Here is a 20,948-nt window from a genome sequence, read left to right as displayed (position 1 = left end):
ACACATAAAGACAAACACATTTACATGCACACACAATCACTTACACAGTCATTGCACAGTTCCATTTGGCTGTTTCCATGGGTAGTGGCAGCTAAGCTACAGCAGAGCAGTGATGTGGGAAAGATGGCGCAATGAGCAGATTGCCCTTCTACCTGTGGTCATGTCATCAGCTCAGAGATCATTAAGGATAGGGGACAGAAGGAGTTACTCACTGTGGCATCACTGAAGTACTGCTTGTTATTGACAAATACATTTTACTCTCAAGTTCATATGGAGTAGGATTGTTGCCATTTTGACTTTTCACTTTTTCCAGCACCTATATTCTGTAGCACACCCAAACAGTTTATGAGTAATAAATTATTCATCATATTAACAAAAAACATACATCCATTAAGGTGCTGGATCGTCACTGTGATAAGAACTTTAATTTTGCCAAGAATTTATCTTAAAAAGAATAGAACTTAAACAAGTTAACCACGTTATTGGACCTGGTTGTCCCTTCCATTTGACTCTTACAACTTAAAATGAAGTTAACATCATGTTATTACCCCCTAAAACAATCAAATGATGATATGAATTGAGTTGTGGATTTTAACAGATACCGAATCAGCCATAATTATGATAGTATTTTCCTGTTTGCATCTTCATCTTGCAAAATGAATGCTCTGCTGAAACTAGAACTGTCAGTTTGTGCATGCACATACAGTGTGCATGCATGTGCAATTCCTGTAGCCATAACTGTCCTCATAGGCAAAAAATAAATACCAGTGGTCTGTGACATGCCATGTCACTTAACCGGACCTTCACATTCTTCTAAAGTTATTATTGTGACACAGTTATTGGAAAAGCCATTTGCTGTACAGCTATTTTGTAATCAGTTGCCACCTGTTGCACTAAAGACAGCCAATTAATGTTCAACAAACTTTCCCCTTTTCATCTGGCAAGCCGTTAACAACAATGGAATGAAAGGTTAGACGGAGCACGTAGGTGTTTGATGCTGCACTGCTGCAAAGGTCAGGTTTCTTCTGGGAAGATGTTGTCCTCAGCCACAGAGACACAAACTAAAACGAGCAGCTAATGCACGGCAACAACGTTTACTGTGTGCAATTACAAAGTATTGACAACAGTTTGTCTACTGTATTTCAGGACCATGGAGAGCTCTTTCACTTTGCTCAGAATAACCTTCCTCCACCAGGGGTCGCACTTCAGTTGTTTTTCTATGCGGAACCATCGTGCATCAGCTCCTCAGTACGGCGGACAGAGAAGAGTGTGACACACTGTCGAAACAGCAACAATGTGAAAAGAAGGTAAATTATTTGTCTTTTATACCCTTAAACGTTGTGTCGTTTGTAACATGACAGTTTGAAAATACTACTTTTCAATTTCATTTATACATCCAATGTGTGTTGTGCTAAGCTACGTTAGCCGCTTGTTCAATGTCAAAGCTTCGTTGACAGAACGTCGCTGGTGTTTGTATGCTGTAATCTGACTTTATTCAGTCAATGAATCTGACTTGTGCTGTAACAACAGTTAAAAAACACAGCAACTCATAGTTGCATACGTCTGCGTATATAGCGGCAACTCTATACATTAATAGCTGAAGTGAGAAAGGCGACAGTCTCTTGTCTGGTACCAAATTAAACTTACACAACCCTGGATCAAACAAGTACCCAGTTTCCCACAGGGCGTTTCTTAGGATTTAAAGTCAAAGACAGTGAACACCCTACAGTTTATGCCTTATCTCAAGACATCAATTGCGTACAGTCGATGGGCAATGGCCCTAAAGCAAAACCCATTAGAAATCCGTGGATTGGTCATTTAGGCCTAATGATTAAATAAAGATAATCATTTGCTTTGAATAGGTCTTTTCAAGCAAGGAGCTCCAAGTGAAAAATAAAATGCCACTATAACAGAAGCCAGGATATTAAATGCAATTGTTGAGGCATCTCTAAAAACAAATAAAATCAAGTCAAAAAAATACAAGAGCAAATATACCTAGAATAAACTTACAATCTGTTGGTAACAAGGTAAAATGACAGAGCTTCATTTTGTGAACAGTATGGTCAGACAGAAAGGGGACACTGTTAATAAACTGCGTGATTAAGACATTGCACAGTGTACATAAAGTTAATAATTTAACTAACAAATTACATGTTTAAAGTGACACAAGTTCTTTAAATGTTGGCTGGAGACCTGCCAGAGAAACCAGTTGAAATAAACCATCCGACTACTGTTTGGACAGAGGCTGGTGTCATTAATTTCCCTGTTCTATACACCCACATGTACACTTTGAAACAAAATGCCACTGCAGTTGTTTCACTCCTCCAGTGTCTGACTCTGGCAAAATGCCGCCTCATTTATTATTTGCCAGTGTTTCTAACTGCTGGGTGTCCCAATGATAAATGGGCAGAGAATGGCTCTGCTGTGGGTTGCGTCTTACTGGGACCACCTATACTAACGCTGTACTCATCCATTGTAAGGTGTTTTGGGATTAGAAACTCCCACCAAATGACAAAAAGGTTGTTAAGGTTAATGCAACCAAGTCAAACGTGTACTTAAGTACAGATTGACTTAAAGAAATATATAAAATCTTAATCTTTCTGGAGAGCAGAGGTTTTCAAAGTGAGAGGCAGGTCCCTCCAGGGGGGCTCCAAACAGTTTCATTGAGAGCTCAGTGAATGGAAGCGAATAAATATTGCATTAATTATTTATAACATTAGTTATCAAAAAGGAGCCGAAATGTGCGTGATTTGGTCAAAGAGATATATAATAGAGAGATAGTTTATAGTCTTTCCCACTTTCCCAGAGTCAAAAACTAATAAATGCCTTAGGAGAGACCTTTTTATGTATTTGGTGGTCTATCTTGGCTCAATCGTTGAGTGTCTATAGGATCATTATCATGATTTCATAGGCATCCAGGAATTGAGTGAAAGTAAGCAAGTAAACTAAGTGAGGGTGAGGGGGTGCCTTTTTCCAAGCTTTATCTGAGGGGAGGACTACAGTCTCAGACTTTGAAAACCCCTACTGTATGTTTGTCTTCTCACCTTTGTGTGTCATCGTCCCACAATGTTAATAACTCTTTCTTCTGCTTTCCCCCCAAGGTTCTTTGACAGTGGTGTGAGGGGGTAAACCAAGATGGCCACCGGCCGTGTTCCGCTAGTCTTGCTAGCCTGCGGCTCCTTTAATCCTATCACCAATCAGCACATGAGGCTGTTTGAGCTGGCCAGAGACCACATGCACAGCACAGGTCAGATGCAGACGTCAGAGACACTATGTCTGCTAATCATTTGTGTGTTTTATTTGACTTTCTAGCTAACCTTCAAGGTCAAAGCAGCTGCTGTAAATGCTCCTAGATAATGCCCACCAATTAATGTTAATGTTTTTATTAACACTGAATCAAATAACTATATCTATAGCGAGAGATGGGTTGCTCACAGTGATGAACGTATAGCGAATTAAGACTCAACTCTGCAGCTCTACAAGGCTTTTTAAGCTCTATCTCATTATTTTTTCTTTTATAGCCCAAATTAGCTGTTTGGTTTCACTGCTCTCATCAGCATCATTTCCAGCAGCAACAGGCAGCTTCAAACATGCCCCGATAAACCTCATGTCTGTGATCTGTCCAGCACCAAACAGCAGACATATAAAGTTAAAGACTAGCTGGAGAAGAAGGTTGAACACCAAGCAAGCTAAAGATGCAGATATTGGTCTTGGGAATTGGTTGAAACCAAGAGCCCAAAGGAGAATAAATATTAGACTTGCATATGTCAGGTTGCTATAAACACAATTCCAAATGAATGCTAATGTTTCTTCGTGTCTTGCTTATGTGATGAGTAGGCTCTTTGCTAACACATTAGCCTTAACAATTTCATAAGACAGTAACAGGGCTTTGTTTTTCAGCTTTTTGTGGAGTCTCTCTGCCCCCTAGTGGCCAAAATATCTATTATTCCAGCTTTACCTTTTTGTTTTTGTGTCTGACAACATTGTGGAAAGGATCTCTACAGAGGTAGAGTAAGATCCTTTTTGTTTAACCAGAACTTACTATATCACCGTCGTCAAAGCCACCCGACTCCATTGACAAAAACATATTTTACCTCATAATTTTACCTTGCAGGATGCGTATGTGTGTGACTGTGGTGTTTTAAAGGGTTAAAAACACAAAAGTCACACAATAATACAAACTAACGGATGGACGCAGCGGTACACCAGAGAGGTAAAATAACTATTTTAGTGAACGGAGTCTGGTGGCTTTCATGAGGCAATACAGTGACTGTTGCTGGTTAAACAAGAAGGAACTAACTCTTTTTTTTAATGGTCTATTTCTGTATTGATTCTTTACATTATGTTGTCAGACACCTCTAATAACAATCTGAGCCTGTCAAGTAAAGCAGTTTAGTGTACGTACTTTGATGGTGCGCAATCGCCTGCAAGCATAACTTTGCAGCCCTGTTTCACTGCTGCTTACTTCACCGCGCTAGCTTAATGCCGGTGCAGTTTCTAAAAATATTGTCCCAGTTAGTCAAAAACATGGGAAAAGAGGGTACAGGTTGAAAAAATACCGAAGTTATCCTTTAACAAAAAAAAATCAATAAAATGGAAAATGTGTTTGTATTGATTGTTTACAAATATACAAACTGTCATTTTTCTGATGCTGCAGAGACCTGAGTTGCACTCCTTGTTGTTCTCTTCTTGTATGAATAAAAAGCTCAGTCAGCTGTGTGTCTTTGACATGTGGTGCCACACAGACCCCTGTAACAGCCGTGTTAGCAGGCACAGTTTCCTTACATAAACCCAGGCCTCTTTACCTCTAAAGCTGCTCTACATAATAGTACTGCCCTGGTCACATGGTCATAACAGCATTATTAGACCATAAAGAGTTATACTGATCAGCTCTCCCTTAGATGCTTTATGAATCTATGCACAGAGCAGCATTTCAGTGGGCATTGACATAAATAATGCTCTGACAGTTTCCCTTTGACCTCTGACCTATAAGACATCAGCTGACTAATTTTAGAGTAATCAGAAAATTTCTGTAAACTGAATAAAAGAGCTGTTTTTACTCCTGTTGCTGAATGTTTGTGCTACGGTTGCAAATAAGTTTGTTCTTTAAACATAAGAAGCATAATTTGATTCTGTATTTCCAATCAAAATGAGAATTTTTAAACTTTAAGTCTAACTCATTGTTTAAAGCAGTTTCTAAACCCTTCAAATTGATTATACAGTATAAGCTATAAGTAATTATTTAGTTTCATCTTTCATATCATGATCAGGCGCCTTCAGTGTCTCTTAGAGATTACTTTATCTACTGATTTATATTCCATTTCTGCGTTGGCTGTCATGACCCAGAAAATTTATATTAATCTTCCCTCCCTTCAGGCCTGTACCAGGTGGTGGGTGGCATCGTGTCTCCAGTGAGTGATGGCTATGGAAAGCAAGGCCTGGTACTGGCTAAACACCGAATCGCTATGACAAAACTGGCGCTCCAGAGCTCCAACTGGGTCACGGTTGATGAATGGGAGAGCGAGCAGCCAGACTGGACAGAGACTGTGGTCACCATGAGGTATAAAACACGTTCACTGCAGCAAGCACATCTTGGTCCCAGTTTATATCCAGTGTTACTCGGTTGCTGCTTTTTGTTTCCATTCGCTTTTGCAGTCCCGTTACATCATTCCTCATCCTTGATAGGATATAAGACAAATATTCTTTCTTTTCTGCCACGTCCTAGTTTTGCCACAGTGCCAGCAGCGTTCACAGGGATTTACTTTCCCTTGCTGCTCTTTTGCCCGCCCTGCTTCATGCCTACTTCAATAGCTTATGTAACAGTGTTGCCAGGTTCCCTGAGACTAAAGTATGGATGGTGGTCTCTTGGGGTTTGCCAGACTAGACTGGACCCATCTCAGTTCTGGGTTTTTCATGGGGTTAAATCAGCTTTCTGGGACATGAATATGGGTGAAGAGAGGTGAGCAGAGGTCATGTGAATAAGGGATATATGAGTAATGGCTCGCTCCATGGCGCATAAGGGTACAGAAAAATGACACTTTTTTGCAGCTGGGCCTTATTAAGGATTAGCACCAGAGATTTTTTTTTTATTTAACCAGGTAAGTCTCATTGAGATTAAAATCTCTTTTGCAAGAGAGACCTGGCCAAGACCCAGCATAAAAGAACATAAAGGACAAGTTTCCAACATATAAAAGACATCAAGTATATATACATAAATAACACAATGCCCCTGTGTTGACTAAGGCAGAATACAACTTTATAAACAGCGACAATGACCAATATTCACCTGCTCCATATCCTTCAGAGTTGAAAGAAACTGTCTGTAAGAAACAAAGTTTTCAAAGAGTCGTGAAGAAGGTTCCAAGCAGAAGGTGCCGCAAATATGAAGGCTTTTTTACCTAATTCTATTCGGACACGGGGGAACAAGGAGGGCCATTGAGCTTTATAGTAAAGGGTACAATGATGTGTCCTAAAAGCCAGTAAAAAAAACGTAATGCACAATGATACACAACATCCAGTTTCTGTTGGCAGAATTAATAATCTAATGGAAAGATTGTACCCTTACTGCACAAATCTTCTGTATGTTATGTGTAGGTAGATTATTTAGACTTGTATCATTGTACTTCTTACATTTTATTCCCATTCTTCCTTGCTCTGCATTTCTCACAAATCCCCTCATGAGTCTCCCCCCCACCCCTGTGTAGTGTTTGCGCAACATGGGTCTGATCAAGTGGCCTGTTGTCCAGAGGCTATGAACAAGCCACGTCACACCCACCTATCTCACTCCCCAACACACACACACAAACACACACGCGGAAATGTACTAGAACACCTTTAAGAAGCTTTACTTGAAAACAGTGAAGGTTTTCATTAATCTGTTTTTACAAGTTCCTCTGTGACTCATGTACACTCCTCTCTTTCTAATTCAATTCAGTTTGATAAGGCTTTGTTGGCAAGATGTTCAGATTGAAAAGCAGCTGGTAACAACCATTCATAAAATTAAAGAAATCAATTCTCAGTCTCTCTCTCTCTTGCCTTTGGTTGTTGGGCAGGTATCATTATGGGCGTATCCTGAAGGAGTATGAACAGAGCACAGGAAAGCACAACAACTCCAGTGGAAACACCAGTCCCCTCTCAAGTAAGAACTTCTTACTGTTGGAAACTTGGGATGAGCCCAGAAATCCCTTTGACCTCTGACTGTTTTCAGGTATTTTATATTTGGCTTTAATTTGTGGCATTGGCCGCGAATTCCTCTCATTTGGGGATGGCAATGTTGGTTGGTCAGTCCTCCATTTTGGTCAAGATATAATATAAATATCTCAACAACTATTTGAGTGATTGCCATTGAATTCTGTACAAAAATTCATAGTCCCTTGATGATGAATCCTACTGCCTTGGATGATCCTCTGACTTTTCCTCCAGCGTCACCAACATTTGACATCTGACTTTCCCATCAGCCTCAGCTGCACTTTGTGTTTAGTGCTAATCAGCAAATGTTAGCATGCTGACATGCTTAAATGGTAAACATGGTGAACATGAGACATGGCGAAAATCAGCTTGTGAGCATGTTAGCATGCTAATGTTAGCATTGCTATGCCTTGGTAGAGCCTCACAGATCCACTAGTGTAACTGTAGCCTTTTTTTGAGATTAGAGCCTATGTAATAATGTATTCTTCACTCAGTGCTTGATGAAGCATTTTTTCAGCATGTTACTTAATCACATCTTTAACAAGCTCTGTATCAGAGTTGGGGTTAAGGATTTTCATCAATCCCACATAATGTGACTGTGTTTAACACGGGCAAAGTAGAAGCGTAATGGTGCCCCTGTGGTCTTGACTGGTTAAAGAGTATTAGGGAGAGTTTAAATACCTTCAATACTTAGGGAGGACAGACTCACAAGTCAAAGCTATAACGTGTGAACATGATGGTTGTCCTATAACTGGAAGCCACCCAATCAGTGTTTAGGAACATTTTAATTAAATTTTATTTACAGGGGTATCTGTTTGAGCCTTACTGCTCTTTTACACAATGCTGCATAAAGATGACAACTTCCATGAAAAATAGAATTGTAGATAGGAATAGCCGTGAGATCTATCCGGGAAGATGAACTATGTATTTTGTAAATTTGTGAAGAGTTCAGTTCAGGGTGGAAAAGTTGAACTCCTAGGGTAATTCGTTTTGTTATGATTTTTTTTAGCTTCCAGCATCATGAATATCTAAGTTGTGTAATTTGTAGAACTAGTAAGTCAGTTTTAGTCATGTTATGAGTGTTTAGTTGCCTTATCCAGATTCAAAATGTTCACTTACCCAGTATTCACATCACCAATGCCTCCAGTTTTTTAAATCTTGCTCCTCTGCAAGATGGATACTCTGGGATTGCTTTTTTTAGCTTGATTGTGTATTAGCCAGTTGGCAAACATCCAATGGACTGTTCCATGTATTCAAAACTAGCACCTCTTGAGGATTATGTAACTCGTTGCCACCATAATTTCTCAGGAAAAAACCACCCACAGAATTAGAACTGAAATATCAACGATTTAGTGAACAGGCCGATCACAGAATCATTATTTTTGGGTAAAATCATTTGAAGGAAGGCAGTGTTGCCAGACCACAGGAAGGTGAAAATCATAGTGTACAGGTGACTGATGAGGTGAACATGTTTTGAAGATAAAAACAAAGGATTCAGGGATCTGACTTGAGCCAAGCTCTTTTTTTATGAAGAATTCTTCACATCAGTAAACATTAAGTAAAATTAGTAATCATGGGTATTTTTAATTCTAGAATATTTACATTATTGTTATGAATCATATCCTTTTAATGGTAAATATTCAAAGATTCCCTGGTTAGTTAGAAGTAAGCAGTCTTCTTCCTCACTGTCTTATTCTGCCTCTCCCCTCAGGCCCTTTTCCCCAGTTGAAGCTTCTGTGTGGGGCTGATTTCCTCGACACTTTCAAGATCCCTGACCTGTGGCGAGACGACCACGTGGAGGAGGTGGCTGGGCGTTTTGGCCTGGTCTGCGTCAGTCGAGGGGGGCATCAACCTGAGCGAGCCGTGCATGAGTCGGACACGCTCTCGCGCCACCATCAAAACATTTTCCTGGTGAGGGAATGGGTGAAGAATGAGATGAGTGCCACCGAGGTCCGCCGGGCTCTGAGACGCGGTCTAAGTGTGAAATACCTGATCCCAGACTCTGTGATAGAATATATTCACCAGCACAAGCTCTACACAGATGACAGCGAGAGGAGAAATAAGGGCATGGCACTGAGGCCGCTCACCAAGCAGGCTAAACAGCCAGTGAAGAGTCTAGATGACTGATAGATGGACTGCTGCAGCGTTGAGCAGAACATGGGAGCCCTTGAAGTGTGAATGCACTCACAGATCAATGCCTGTCTTCGGGGACTGGAGGCTCTGCTAACTTCCACTGGACTGCAGTGTGATAGAGGTTTGCACAATCCACCAGTTGGCGTAAATGTGTTTTCCAGGCATCACATGTGTTCAGTAGGAAGCATCTACACAGTTCTGTGGTGTCTTTTGAATCATACACATGAAATGTTGCAAATGAACATTCGTTTGCTAAATGTTTTCAACCTTTGTAGTTTTCCACATTGCACATCATTTCAGAGATGGATAAATTGAAATACAATCCCTCTATCTTTGAAGTAATTTTGTCTGGCTTGTGTTTATTTTCCTTGTAGCTGTCTAAATCTATCAAATCATAAACCAGGGGGGCCATAACCAGGATTTTAGAAATAATGAGGTCATGAGTCTGTCCACTCCCAACAACCCTTTTCCCACCTGCTGAGACCACCAAAAAGTTTCTAAAATACAAATATGGCACATCAGACTTTGACAGGGATAAAACGATACATTCCTGGGCTTATTTCCATCATTGTCCTTGGTGTTTTTTCTCAGTCTACCAACCTTTGTCAAAACAGACAGGCATTCAGGGTCTGACATTTGGATTTATTAGAAAATAAGAACTGAAGAGCTTGAAAATGGAATCATATGAACAAACAATTGATTTTCTTTTCATTGAGCAGACATGGTCAAAAGCAAAGAAGCCTAAAAGAAAAAATTCTTCTCTAAATTACATTTCCCAACACAAAGTTATAAATGGTGTTTTAAAAGCCTTGTGATTCTGGTGGAGAAAAACTGAAGCCTTTATTTAAATATGTATTCATATTTATAGGCCTGCTGTTAAGAATCGGCCTATAAAATACCCACTGTGTGTGTGTGTGTTTTTTAATGGTATGTATTTTAAAGGCTACCAGGATGCCCCCACTTGCACATTTTTAATTGTAGAGGTAGAAACTGTATCCTGTTTTAAATTTCTTCTCATATGAAGATCATTTTTTTGGTGTGTCTACCGTGTAGCAGCCTCCCAACAGCAATTCCTTGTGGATCTATTCAGTTTCGCCATCATCATCCACACACTGTGTCTGCGAGGCTTGAATTTCTTTTCCACCAAAGGATTTAAAATAATCCTGACAGTTGCTCAGCTACAGGAGGTGTTTTCTCTCTGAGGCCAATGGCTGAAAGCGCCACTGTGAGTGATACTAACTGGCATCCTTTGAAAGATGGTATGTGTGTGTGTCTGTGTGTTTCAGTCAGTAAAGGATTTAGGCAGTGGGTTGGCTGCAGACGGCCCAAAAGAGAGATTATCAAATTAATTGAGTTATTTAAGCGAGACAAAAGATGTGACAGTCCTGTTGTGCTACATTTAATCGTTCCAGTTGGATCATTTTAAGCTCAGGTGATTCTGCGTTTGTAGTGTGCATATTATCCACACTGCCTGCTCCATTCTGCCACATTCACAATGTTTTAATAAGTCTTCATTTGATTTTACTCCCATTAGCCTGATTGTTGATGGCCCTGCATCAGGATTAAAACCAGGTGTGATATTCAGAAGTATTCAGATGCTTTACTCAAGTAAAAGTAGCAATTCCACACTCTGAAAATACTCCACAATAAGTAAAAGTCCTGCATTCAAAAAAAAAAACTGTAAAAGTATTTGTTCTGCAGAAAAATGTTCCCTTTCTGTGTTTTACTATTATACATGATGTTTCTGTATTAACATTACTGCTGCATTAATGTTTATGCAGCATTTTACTGCTGTAAATGTTTAAGGCTGAGCGAACTGTAAATAGTATATACTCCATTGTGTAGTTTAATCTACAGCAATGCATCATGTTCTACATGATCATGTTTTTATAGCATCGCCATCCTGTGAAAACTATGTGTCTAACAAGTCAACCTTTCATGAGCTCAGAAAAACAGCCCTGTTTTCAGCTTTGTGTGCCAGCGAATCCAATTTTTTTTTTTTTTAACTATTTGTTTAGTTTAAAATGGAGGAGAATTTTCTCAACCCGTAAAGGAAACACTTCATCCTTCAGTTCATCAGAAACATTTACTAGAATCACAAATTTGGAGATTTTTACTGGACATGAAGTGTATTAAAACTTGAATATGAAAGGTAACTGAAGCTGTCAGACAAATATGCTGGAATATAGTATAAGTATGAAGAAGCTTACAATGTAAATACTCAAGTAAAGTGCAGTAGCCTTGTAGGCCTACTTGATAGTTACTTTTCACCACTGGTTATAACCCTGATGTAAACATGACTAAAACGGCCTCATTTTATACAACAGAACCAAGCCAAATTACTTTCACGTGAACTATGTGAAAGGAAGTGCTGCCATTTATCCTAATCCCACATATTGGTCAGTGTATGCATTCACCATCAGAAAGCACAGAGTAGGCCTGTTCAATGTTGTGCATGCGCGCCGCATGTTCCAAGCACATGCATAATATGTGGGTTAGGGAGTGCGGTGAGGATTGAGGGAGGGAAGTGGGTGGCGCGAGCGACATTTTCCATAAAGAAATGAATCCCGACAGGTAATCGGATTAAAGTGAGTTTGTTTCAAATTGGGGCTTTTGACAGCAGGCTCTGCACTCGGTCACCAGTAGCCGTCCTCAGCGGACCCCCTCATTCACTGGAAGTAAGGAAAGCAGCAGAGAAACAGCCAGGATGCCAGCTGATTTGAACGGATATTGGAAAATGATTTCCAATGATAACTTCGAGGAGTACCTTAAGGCCCTAGGTGAGTTTGTAGCAGTGGGTAGTAAAAGACGGGCCTGGTAAAGGCATGGGAGCAAGCATCCTCATTAGATCACTAATATGGAGCTAATAATATCAACGTTGACATTTTAAACCTGCACATAATCCTTTGCTATTCATAAAAATCGTAATGTTTCGACTGTGTGGAACAGTGGAGACAGTGGAGCAAGCTTGCAGCAATTTCGTATATTTTTATCATATCTCACATTGTGCCAGTACAAAAATGAGAGAAATGCACATTTATTGTGATATCTTCCAATTACTTTCATGTAATAACTATAGTTACTGTCAGGAATAACAAACGCATATTTTTAAAAAATTACTCAAACTAAATGTTCCACTTTACCTCAACATAAACAAATTGGATTGAAAATTGTCACATAAACACTGCTGCATCTAACAATTATAAATCTGGGAAAATCTGTTTCCCATTTATGTACCACCTTCCTTGGGAACCTGTTGCAGATGTAAATGTTGCCATCAGGAAGATCGCCACCTTGTTGAAGCCTGACAAGGACATCACTCACGATGGGGACCACATAATCATCAAAACCCTCAGCACCTTCAAAAACTACAACATGGACTTCTATGTGGGCAAAGAGTTTGAGGAGGACCTTAGTGGAGTGGATGACAGGAAATGCATGGCAAGTATTTGGACCAATGGACACAGGGGATCTGATACATTTTAATGAATGTGTACATGGCAAATTACTTTATTTAAGCTCTTGAGAAAACACTTATTTAGACGCTACAGTTAAATTACATTGCTACAGGTAAGGGACATTAAGCTCCCATGTACAAACTGACTTTTCTTGGTGGCACCCCTCCGAACTATAATGAGCATATGGTGTGGTGAGAGGTTGTCATTATGTTCAAAACTTTCCTCAAACTTCTCACACCCTTGTCAGTGAATTGATGAAATAAAGACCGATGTCAGATACTGCAGTAAAAGAGTAAAAGTCAAGACATTTATTTAATCAGATTGTGTTGCTGACTACTAAATCAGATCAAAGATTATCTATGGCCCCCCCGCCCTCCCTTGAAAAACCCTTTTTGTATGCTGATTATAGATAAGCTATAATCTTGGCTGAGAGAAAGGCTGACGTGAATGTGCAGATTTTATCAGAATAATTATTTGTAATAGGGGTGAATGATAATGAAAAAGTGTCTCACTCAGCATATATATATATACTATATATATATATATATAAATATATATATATAAATATATATGTTTATGAGAGGAAACTTGCATCATGTTTTATAATCACATACTCTCCCTGACCTGTGGCCCCATGCAGACCACTATCACCTGGGAGGGAGACAAGCTGGTGTGTGTGCAGAAGGGGGAGATCGAAGGAAGAGGGTGGACCCACTGGGTGGACGGAGATGAGCTTCATCTGGTGAGAGAACACCCGCTCCTGCCATGAATATTAATACATACAATTTGGATGTGTTAATCCAAATCCAAAATGCCTCTCAGCACCGTATGTGCAGAGCATATATTTTAATGTGACTCATGAGTTGGCTCCCTGGCTCCAGCAGTAGTAACATTATATTGTGTGAGGTGCATGCACACTGGGAATACGGGTTATGAATGTGCATGCAACTCATTTACTGACAAGGTGATGCAAGTTGATAAATTAAAAAACTTTTGCATATATTGTGAAAAGCTATCCAGATTCTGCAACTCATTTATCCCCTCACCATGAGACTTCCAACACTCTTCACCATTAGCCTCTGGCATGGTATTATCTTTAGACTTTTCCGATCTAATGTCTGTTAGAAGGGCTTCATTAAAACATTTTTTAAAAACATCTCTTCTGTGAAATTCATACGGGGACCCAGTGTGGCCTGTAATGAAGGCATTAACATGTGAAAAGACTTTAAAGTAATGACTAGCACATTACCATTTCCATTAGCTCAGCATTATCAGATTTCCCTCTCTATGATTACAGCTATCAAAGCTAAGCAAAAATAATCTGCCAAATTATTTGGTTTAAGTATTGCCAACAGATGTTTTCAATCAGCAGCCATGAAATTAGGTATTAGTTGGAAGTTCCCAAGAGCTGGAAGAGGGTTTCAGTGTAGAGTAACGGTGGCCTCTGGTGGCAGAAAATACTTTGCAAACGGATGCTAGAAGTTATACTAGAAAACTGTTGCTATCCTTTACAATATCCTAAATTACTTGAAATACTGCACATTCAATGTTTCCTTGCATCTTTTAGTAATAATTGACCCATTGCCAGCTCCTCCCGCCCATAGTCAGATGACTATTTTTTCTGTGATTTACAGTTTATGAAAGTTATGGTCATGTTTTGCCCCTCTTGGTCATCCCCATTAATCCAAATGACATTCTGAGTCTGTTAAGGTCGATCTAAAAACTTTCAATTGTCTTTTGTTCTCTGCAGGAGCTGAGAGCTGCAGGAGTTGTTTGCAAGCAGGTCTTCAAGAAGACCTAACCTGGCTCTTATAGAATGAGACGGTGCCCTCGGCTCCCAAGCCTCTGACATACCATCCAACTTCCCTTTGGTCCATTCATCTCCACGTAGCTACTAATCTACCAATCTTGTATGTATTTTCCATCAAAAATACTATTTTGGCAACCATCACAGTTGGTGAATTATTCCTCCAAGATTGCTTTACTCTGCCACAGCCAACTCATACACTGTATGGTAAAGTGCGGGTCGGCGTGTGCATCGTGTAACATCATCAAAATGCAATACTGTACATCTGTCTCAGGGTGGGTGCTCTTTTGACTAACAAATTTTAGATGTGTTGGACACATGCATACTGCTGCTGTACTTGTAGCTGATCTGACGGGTGAACCAGATTGATGATTCAATGAATTTGAAAGACCAGTGGGAAAGCAATGGACGCAGTGAAGCAAAGAGGAAATTAAAGGGGTTAATCCCATTTTAATTCTCTCAATGAATTTTGTGGATGTAAAAAGATGAACATGTGACTGTGTTTGAGGGCTGTAAACTCAGTTGCTAGTGATGCTTAGTCTCCAGTGTGTATTTATCCCTCTCAATTCCTTTGGGATTCTGCCATTGATAGTGAAATTAATGAATCAATAAAGTAAACAGTGCTTAATAATGTCATTTTTCTTTTTCTGAGTGGTTCAAACTGCCATTTTCTTTTCTTTTTTTTTGTTCATCAGACTTGTTTGGAAAGGAAATGTTTTGCTTGGCAGTTCAGTCATACAACAGACAAACCACTGAAATGAATGGTTGTTATTTACTGAAGTTTCACAGGCCAACAGATCAGGTGTTAGAAGCTCCTTCTGTCTGAAAATGCCTTTTTCCGACATGTGCAAGCAATCTGAGGGCCTCTATTTGAGGACGTCAGTGAGTGAAGTGAAGCCTGCAGAGCTTCAACCAGAAAACTCGAACCACGCTGTGCTCTGAATCAGCTAATCTGTCAGCTCACTTTGTGCAATGCCATCACCAATTGGGCAGTCTATAAAAGCTGTCCAACTCACTTGTTCATTCTTTGCTGCTGCTCGCCCTGCTGTTCAGACTCCTGCTGCTTCATGTGCATTCGCACTCCGCCACCACCCCGGCGTCTACCTGCAGGCTCTGTTTATTTATGGCTCTGCAGGGGGTTGTTATTGATCTCTCCCTTCTCTTGCTATGGCTGGTTAAAAAAAAATGCTCTCAGCGAGGGGTCGGAACAGAGTCTGGCGCCAGAGTAAATTTTACATTTGCATTTATTATCAATAAAGTGTTTCTGCTAAGTGCATGGGTTGTCTCGCTGAAATCAGCTACTAAACTCTCATTTTCAGCAATCCACAGGCTAACAACTCAATACAGGAAGATGATTTTTGCTTGGTTTTAAATTCCCCCTGTGCTCAAAATTGTGTTTTTCTTATTGTTACTTCACTTGGATGTTTGTCCTTAAGAAGGCTGTTCAACTGCTGAAGGGGTTAAGTTTCTATTTGCACACCTTAAATTCCGAGTTTAAGACCTGTATGTAAAAGCATGATTTTGTGACATCACAACTAGCTTGCAAGGCAATCATGGTTCAATATACAACTTACAGAAGTGTGACATGGGAACTTGAAACCTCCAGCATACTTACTGTACACTGCATTTTTGACAGAAGAATGAGACTTCTTGTCACCAGTGGTTAAAGTTGTAATCCTTAAAATTTTAGTCCTGGTTGATTTGGCGACACCTGTGGTTACTGGTGGTGATGCTAAGAACATTTTAATACAGGAAGTCCCAGAGTTCCATTAGAAATGACCCACTTATCGCTCACTGGGAGCAAAAACCATAGACAGTATATTACTGAATGAAGCCACCACGCTAATTTGAATGGAGAGCAGTGAAGCCAGTTTTGGACCAATAAAATACTACTACAGGGCCTAATTGTTGGCACCAGCGTCTACTGCGCATGATCGCGCAGCATAACCGTGGTTTAATGACGTAGAACAACTGCAGAAACACCGTAATCCTGGTAGCTGTATAAATGCGCCAACAAAAACTTTCATGGCTCAGTGTGTTTGTCTGGCTGGGATCGTCACTGTTTAATCAGCCCACCTACAAGGTTCACCTGTCAAACACCAACGCAGCGTCTATGATTGCTCTGATAGTTGTTTTTTTTTGATTGCCGAGAGCTTATAATCTAAGCAATACGGTTACATCTCTCATGTGCGACTTAGTGTCACAGGGTTTTGACGTCATTTTGACGGTCGGCTTCACTGTCCGATATCTGGCTTACCACCTTGGCAAAAACTGTGCTTTGAGCAGTCACATACATCTTCCTGTGAATCCCTTGTGCATTTGCACTTGAATCTTGTGCAGGAATGGCGGACTCCACCACTGACAATGCAAACTAAATCCAAAACGTTAACTGAGTATAAAAACATTTAATGGCTATGGCTGCATAAATAGTGTCAAACATTCAGTTTGATATGATGAAAATCTTAAGGATTAAAAATTGAAATTTTGAAATGAAAATATATTTGCATGTTCATAGTTTCTGGATTTTTCAATGAGGGAGAAACAGTAGATAATTTAAAACTAGTTAATTGAACATTTTTGAAGCCATACAGAATTTAACTGCAAGACCAATTGAACTGTATTAACCTTCATGCTCAAAGTTCATGTATTCTGGTTTAGTATTTGAGCTTGATCAAATAAAGAGCACACACTGGCAGATGTTACAAAATAGCTTCTCCTGTCTGTACATTGTACACTGACCATCACTGTAGTCACTGTGTCTGCATGTGTATGTGTGTAAAGGCACATGTGAAAGTGGTGTGTGTGCACTGTGCATGTGTCAGTACCCTCAGATATGCCCTCCACAACCTCTCCCAGTGACTGTGTAAAGACTGAAAGAAGAGTGTGAGCCCCCCCCCCCTTACAAAACAACTGCCTCTGCCAATCTCCGTCAAGCTATAAACTCACTTATCAATAGAATTCCGCCCTCATGCCCCTGGCTCATACAAAAGCAGGAGTCCACCCTGCACCTTTCCCCTCCCTACACTGTCTCCACACAACAGTGTCACCAGCCGCCACCATGCCTGCAGACTTTAATGGGAAATGGGTTCTGGAAACCAGTGAGAAATTTGAGGATTATTTGAAAGTGCTGAGTAAGAAACTTTTAATTTTGGTCTGAGATGTCTTAAGTAGTATTACAGGATGATTTGACAGGTTGGAGAAGCTACACAAGTAACAAAAACATCTTTAAATCTTTATGTTAAGAGACTGTTCTTGTCCTTGTGTTACTGTTAGATCTAATCTGGAGCTAATGCAAAAAGATTTTTCTAAGGCAGTTATTTCACAACCATTTCTTGATTACACAACAACTATGATGTCAAATACGTAAATGATTCTGATTCAAAAACCATGCCCAGTCAACTATATATTTCTTTCCGACCATGTACAGAAATCAAGTACTATAATTTGGCTGCTCTGAGAGGTTTCTCTATTCTCGCCCTAGATATTGACTTTGCTACAAGGAAAATTGCCATCTCCCTGTCTCAGACCAAAGTAGTCAACCAAGATGGAAATACGTTTGACTTCAAAACCCTGAGCACCTTAAGGAATTATGAGCTTACTTTCACTGCAGGGGTTGAGTTTGATGAGTACACCAAGGGACTAGACAACAGAAATGTAAAGGTGGGTTGACCTCTCATATATATGCAGTCCTTGAAAGGACAAGAGTCACGATATTTCCCATTTCACTTGCTGCTTAATGAGAACGGTGTTATCAAAGTGTATCCAGGGCAAAGATTGGTCTGTGGTATCAGTGCTGCAAACAAACGAAACCAACAGTAGTGTGCCAATGAGAAGAAATCATCAGAGATTACCAGCATTATGCTGAATGCCAACAGATTGAAGACATTTCAAATAGAAGTCCAGGGAAGAGGAGGACTAAATATCTTGTTTACATCTTCAGCCTTTCATAACATCACTGTCATCCAATGGCTTTATTTACATTTCATTTACATTTACTCATTTGGCAGACGCTTTTATCCAAAGCAACTTACATTTGAGGAACAACATACAAGCGTCAACAGAGCATCAAATACAGATCTACAACTGACAATACATACTAGTAAGAGCAGCAATAAGTACTAGTAAGAGCTCATAGTACATATCACATCAATGGGGTAAATACCTAGGGAAGGAAGTAAGAGTTAACAAAAAGTGCAATCAAAACAAAAATGTGCAATCAATTCAAGATAATTGTAGGGGGCTAGAAGAAGAAGAGCACAGGAAGTGCATGTTAGAGGTTTGGAGTTAGAGGTGTTATAAGAGGAAGTGTTCTCGGAAGAGATGAGTTTTCAAGAGCTTCTTGAAGTTAGAGACGGACGCCCCTGCTCTGATGGTGGTAGCTCGTTCCACCATCGTGGTGTCACAGATGAGAACAGCTGAGACTGGGATTGCTTTGTGTGAAGTGATGGCAGAGCCAGGCGGTGTTCGTTGGAGGAGTGTAGAGAAGGAACGTAAGTTTGTATTATGGAGTTTAGGTCGATGGGTGCAGACCCAGTAGTCACTCTATATGCAAGCATTAGTGACTTGAATCTGATTCTGGGGCCACGGGGAGCCAGTGGAGGTCACTGAGTAATGGAGTGACATGAATCCTTTTGGGCTGATCAAAAACCAGACGCGCTGCTACGTTATGAACCATAACGCACTATATTGATAATCAATCAACATAGTTATGAACCATAACGCAGCAGCACAAACAAGGGTTTCACTGCACAATCTGGAAGACCTGCTAGGAGGGCATTGCAATAGTCGAGGCGAGAGATAACCATGGCCTGTACCAGAAGCTGGGTGGCATACTGAGTGAGGTAGGGCCTGATTTTCCTTATGTTGTATAGAGCAAAGCAGCATGACCGAGAGACAGCAGCAACATGGTCTGAAAAGGACAGCTGGTCATCAATCATGACACCCAAGTTTCTCACCACCCTGGTTGGAGTGATGGTAGAGGAGTCAATTTGTAGTTTGATGTTATGGTGGATAGATTGCTTGGCTGGAATGACCGAGAGTTCAGTCTTAGAGAGGTTTAGTTGAAGGTGGCAAGCCTTCATCCATGCAGATATGTCCGAGAGACAGTCCGTGATCTGCGCCGAGACGGTGGGGTTGTCTGGCGGGAACGATAGGTAGAGTTGCGTATCGTCTGTGTAGCAGTGGTAAGAGAAGCCGTGAGAGCGAATGATCGTCCTCAGTGAGGTGGCGTAAATTGAGAAGAGAAGCACTGAGCCTTGGGGCACCCCTGTGGAGAGGCAGTGTGAGGAGGATAATTGTCCTTGCCACAAAACATTGTAGGAACGCCCCGAGAGGTAGGATGCACAAAATGACTTGCCAATGGTGCATCAGACATCTGCAGGTAGTTAATTTACCATTTTTATTATAAAGCCACAGGGAAAATAGGAAATAGTTAATAGTTAAATGTTGTGAGGGTGAAATAGATTAACTTTTTAATTGAATTCATGAAATAACTGGAGGTAATGAGAAATTGCATTGCATTGCATATTTACAGTATAGTAAAATTAATCACTAAATCAATCAATATAGTAAACTTAAATTTATTGATAGACATCACATAGCTTATTAGTAAAATTTCTCTCCACAACACTGACATTTAGTACATGTATAGAGCAAATATAATTAGTCTACACTTAAAGCTGGTTTCATTCAGTGCTAATTATATGTCAACATAAAGCCAGTCTTGAACTTGTGACTCTTCATGGTGGCTGTAACCTTTAGGTAAAAGCAGGCAACAGGCATATGTGCAGAGGAAATTCCATACCACAATGTTAAGTCAAAAATACATTGCAGAGTTATTAATAAGGTTCACTGTTTAGTGAATGCATTACATGCTGTCTTGTAGAGTCTGGTGACCTGGGAGGGGGACAAGCTGGTGTGCACTCAGAAAGGAGAGAAGGCCAACCGTGGCTGGAAACACTGGATAGAAGGAGATAAACTCTACCTGGTGGGTTGACGGTATCCGTCAGATATGACCCAGAGGGAAATGTCTTGGGTATATGGGATGTACTGCACAGCAGAATGTGATTGTTAAGGATTTTAAGGGTAAATTACATACATTTATTGCTCTCATTTTAATTATCCTCTTGGTAAACTAAATTAACAGATTCTATTTCCTCCTACAGGAGCTGACATGTGAAGATGTGGTTTGTCTTCAGGTGTTCAAGAGAAAAGAATAAAAAAATATCTGTTTTCATTTACTCAGTTAACAGCATGTTAGCATGTTTTCCCAAACAAAATGAATAAAGGTGCTTTTCAGACATATTGTGCTGTGTATGAATAGAGACAAAGATGTTATGAATCAACTTTAATTTTTGGTGTTT

The 20,948-nt window shown here is 40.1% G+C and overlaps 2 protein-coding genes across 2 annotated transcripts; both read left to right on the top strand.

The window, feature by feature from the left end:
* Positions 1-1,235: 1,235 nt before the first annotated feature.
* LOC119902984 lies at positions 1,236-20,890 on the top strand. Its single transcript, XM_038719381.1, has 12 exons — positions 1,236-1,307; positions 3,102-3,247; positions 5,377-5,560; positions 7,053-7,138; positions 8,900-9,312; positions 11,942-12,101; positions 12,584-12,762; positions 13,420-13,521; positions 17,543-17,717; positions 18,068-18,246; positions 20,471-20,572; positions 20,751-20,890. The coding sequence occupies exons 2-12, from the start codon at positions 3,136-3,138 to the stop codon at positions 20,802-20,804; spliced, it is 1,746 nt and encodes a 581-aa protein (XP_038575309.1). The 5' UTR covers positions 1,236-1,307; positions 3,102-3,135; the 3' UTR covers positions 20,805-20,890.
* On the top strand, positions 11,828-15,219 carry rbp1.1 (retinol binding protein 1, cellular, tandem duplicate 1). Its single transcript, XM_038718241.1, has 4 exons — positions 11,828-12,101; positions 12,584-12,762; positions 13,420-13,521; positions 14,530-15,219. Exons 1-4 carry the CDS (start codon positions 12,029-12,031, stop codon positions 14,578-14,580), a joined length of 405 nt encoding a protein of 134 aa, XP_038574169.1. The 5' UTR covers positions 11,828-12,028; the 3' UTR covers positions 14,581-15,219.
* Positions 20,891-20,948: the final 58 nt, after the last annotated feature.

This window comes from Micropterus salmoides, unplaced genomic scaffold (genome assembly GCF_014851395.1).
Source record: "Micropterus salmoides isolate LMB-PRFRI ecotype aquatic unplaced genomic scaffold, ASM1485139v1 Ms_hic_scaffold_14, whole genome shotgun sequence".
Taxonomy (NCBI): domain Eukaryota; kingdom Metazoa; phylum Chordata; class Actinopteri; order Centrarchiformes; family Centrarchidae; genus Micropterus; species Micropterus salmoides.
This window is presented reverse-complemented; position numbering and strand designations above follow the sequence as displayed.

Bases quoted from the DNA above. Each gene is read 5' to 3' on its own strand.
- LOC119902984 (XM_038719381.1), top strand. From the start codon at position 3,136: ATGGCCACCGGCCGTGTTCCGCTAGTCTTGCTAGCCTGCGGCTCCTTT. The intron at 5,561-7,052 runs GTATAAAACACG...GTTGTTGGGCAG, and splicing joins GAGACTGTGGTCACCATGAG to GTATCATTATGGGCGTATCC. The intron at 17,718-18,067 runs GTAAGAAACTTT...TTCTCGCCCTAG, and splicing joins GGATTATTTGAAAGTGCTGA to ATATTGACTTTGCTACAAGG.
- rbp1.1 (XM_038718241.1), top strand. From the start codon at position 12,029: ATGCCAGCTGATTTGAACGGATATTGGAAAATGATTTCCAATGATAAC. The intron at 12,102-12,583 runs GTGAGTTTGTAG...AACCTGTTGCAG, and splicing joins GGAGTACCTTAAGGCCCTAG to ATGTAAATGTTGCCATCAGG. The intron at 13,522-14,529 runs GTGAGAGAACAC...TGTTCTCTGCAG, and splicing joins ACGGAGATGAGCTTCATCTG to GAGCTGAGAGCTGCAGGAGT.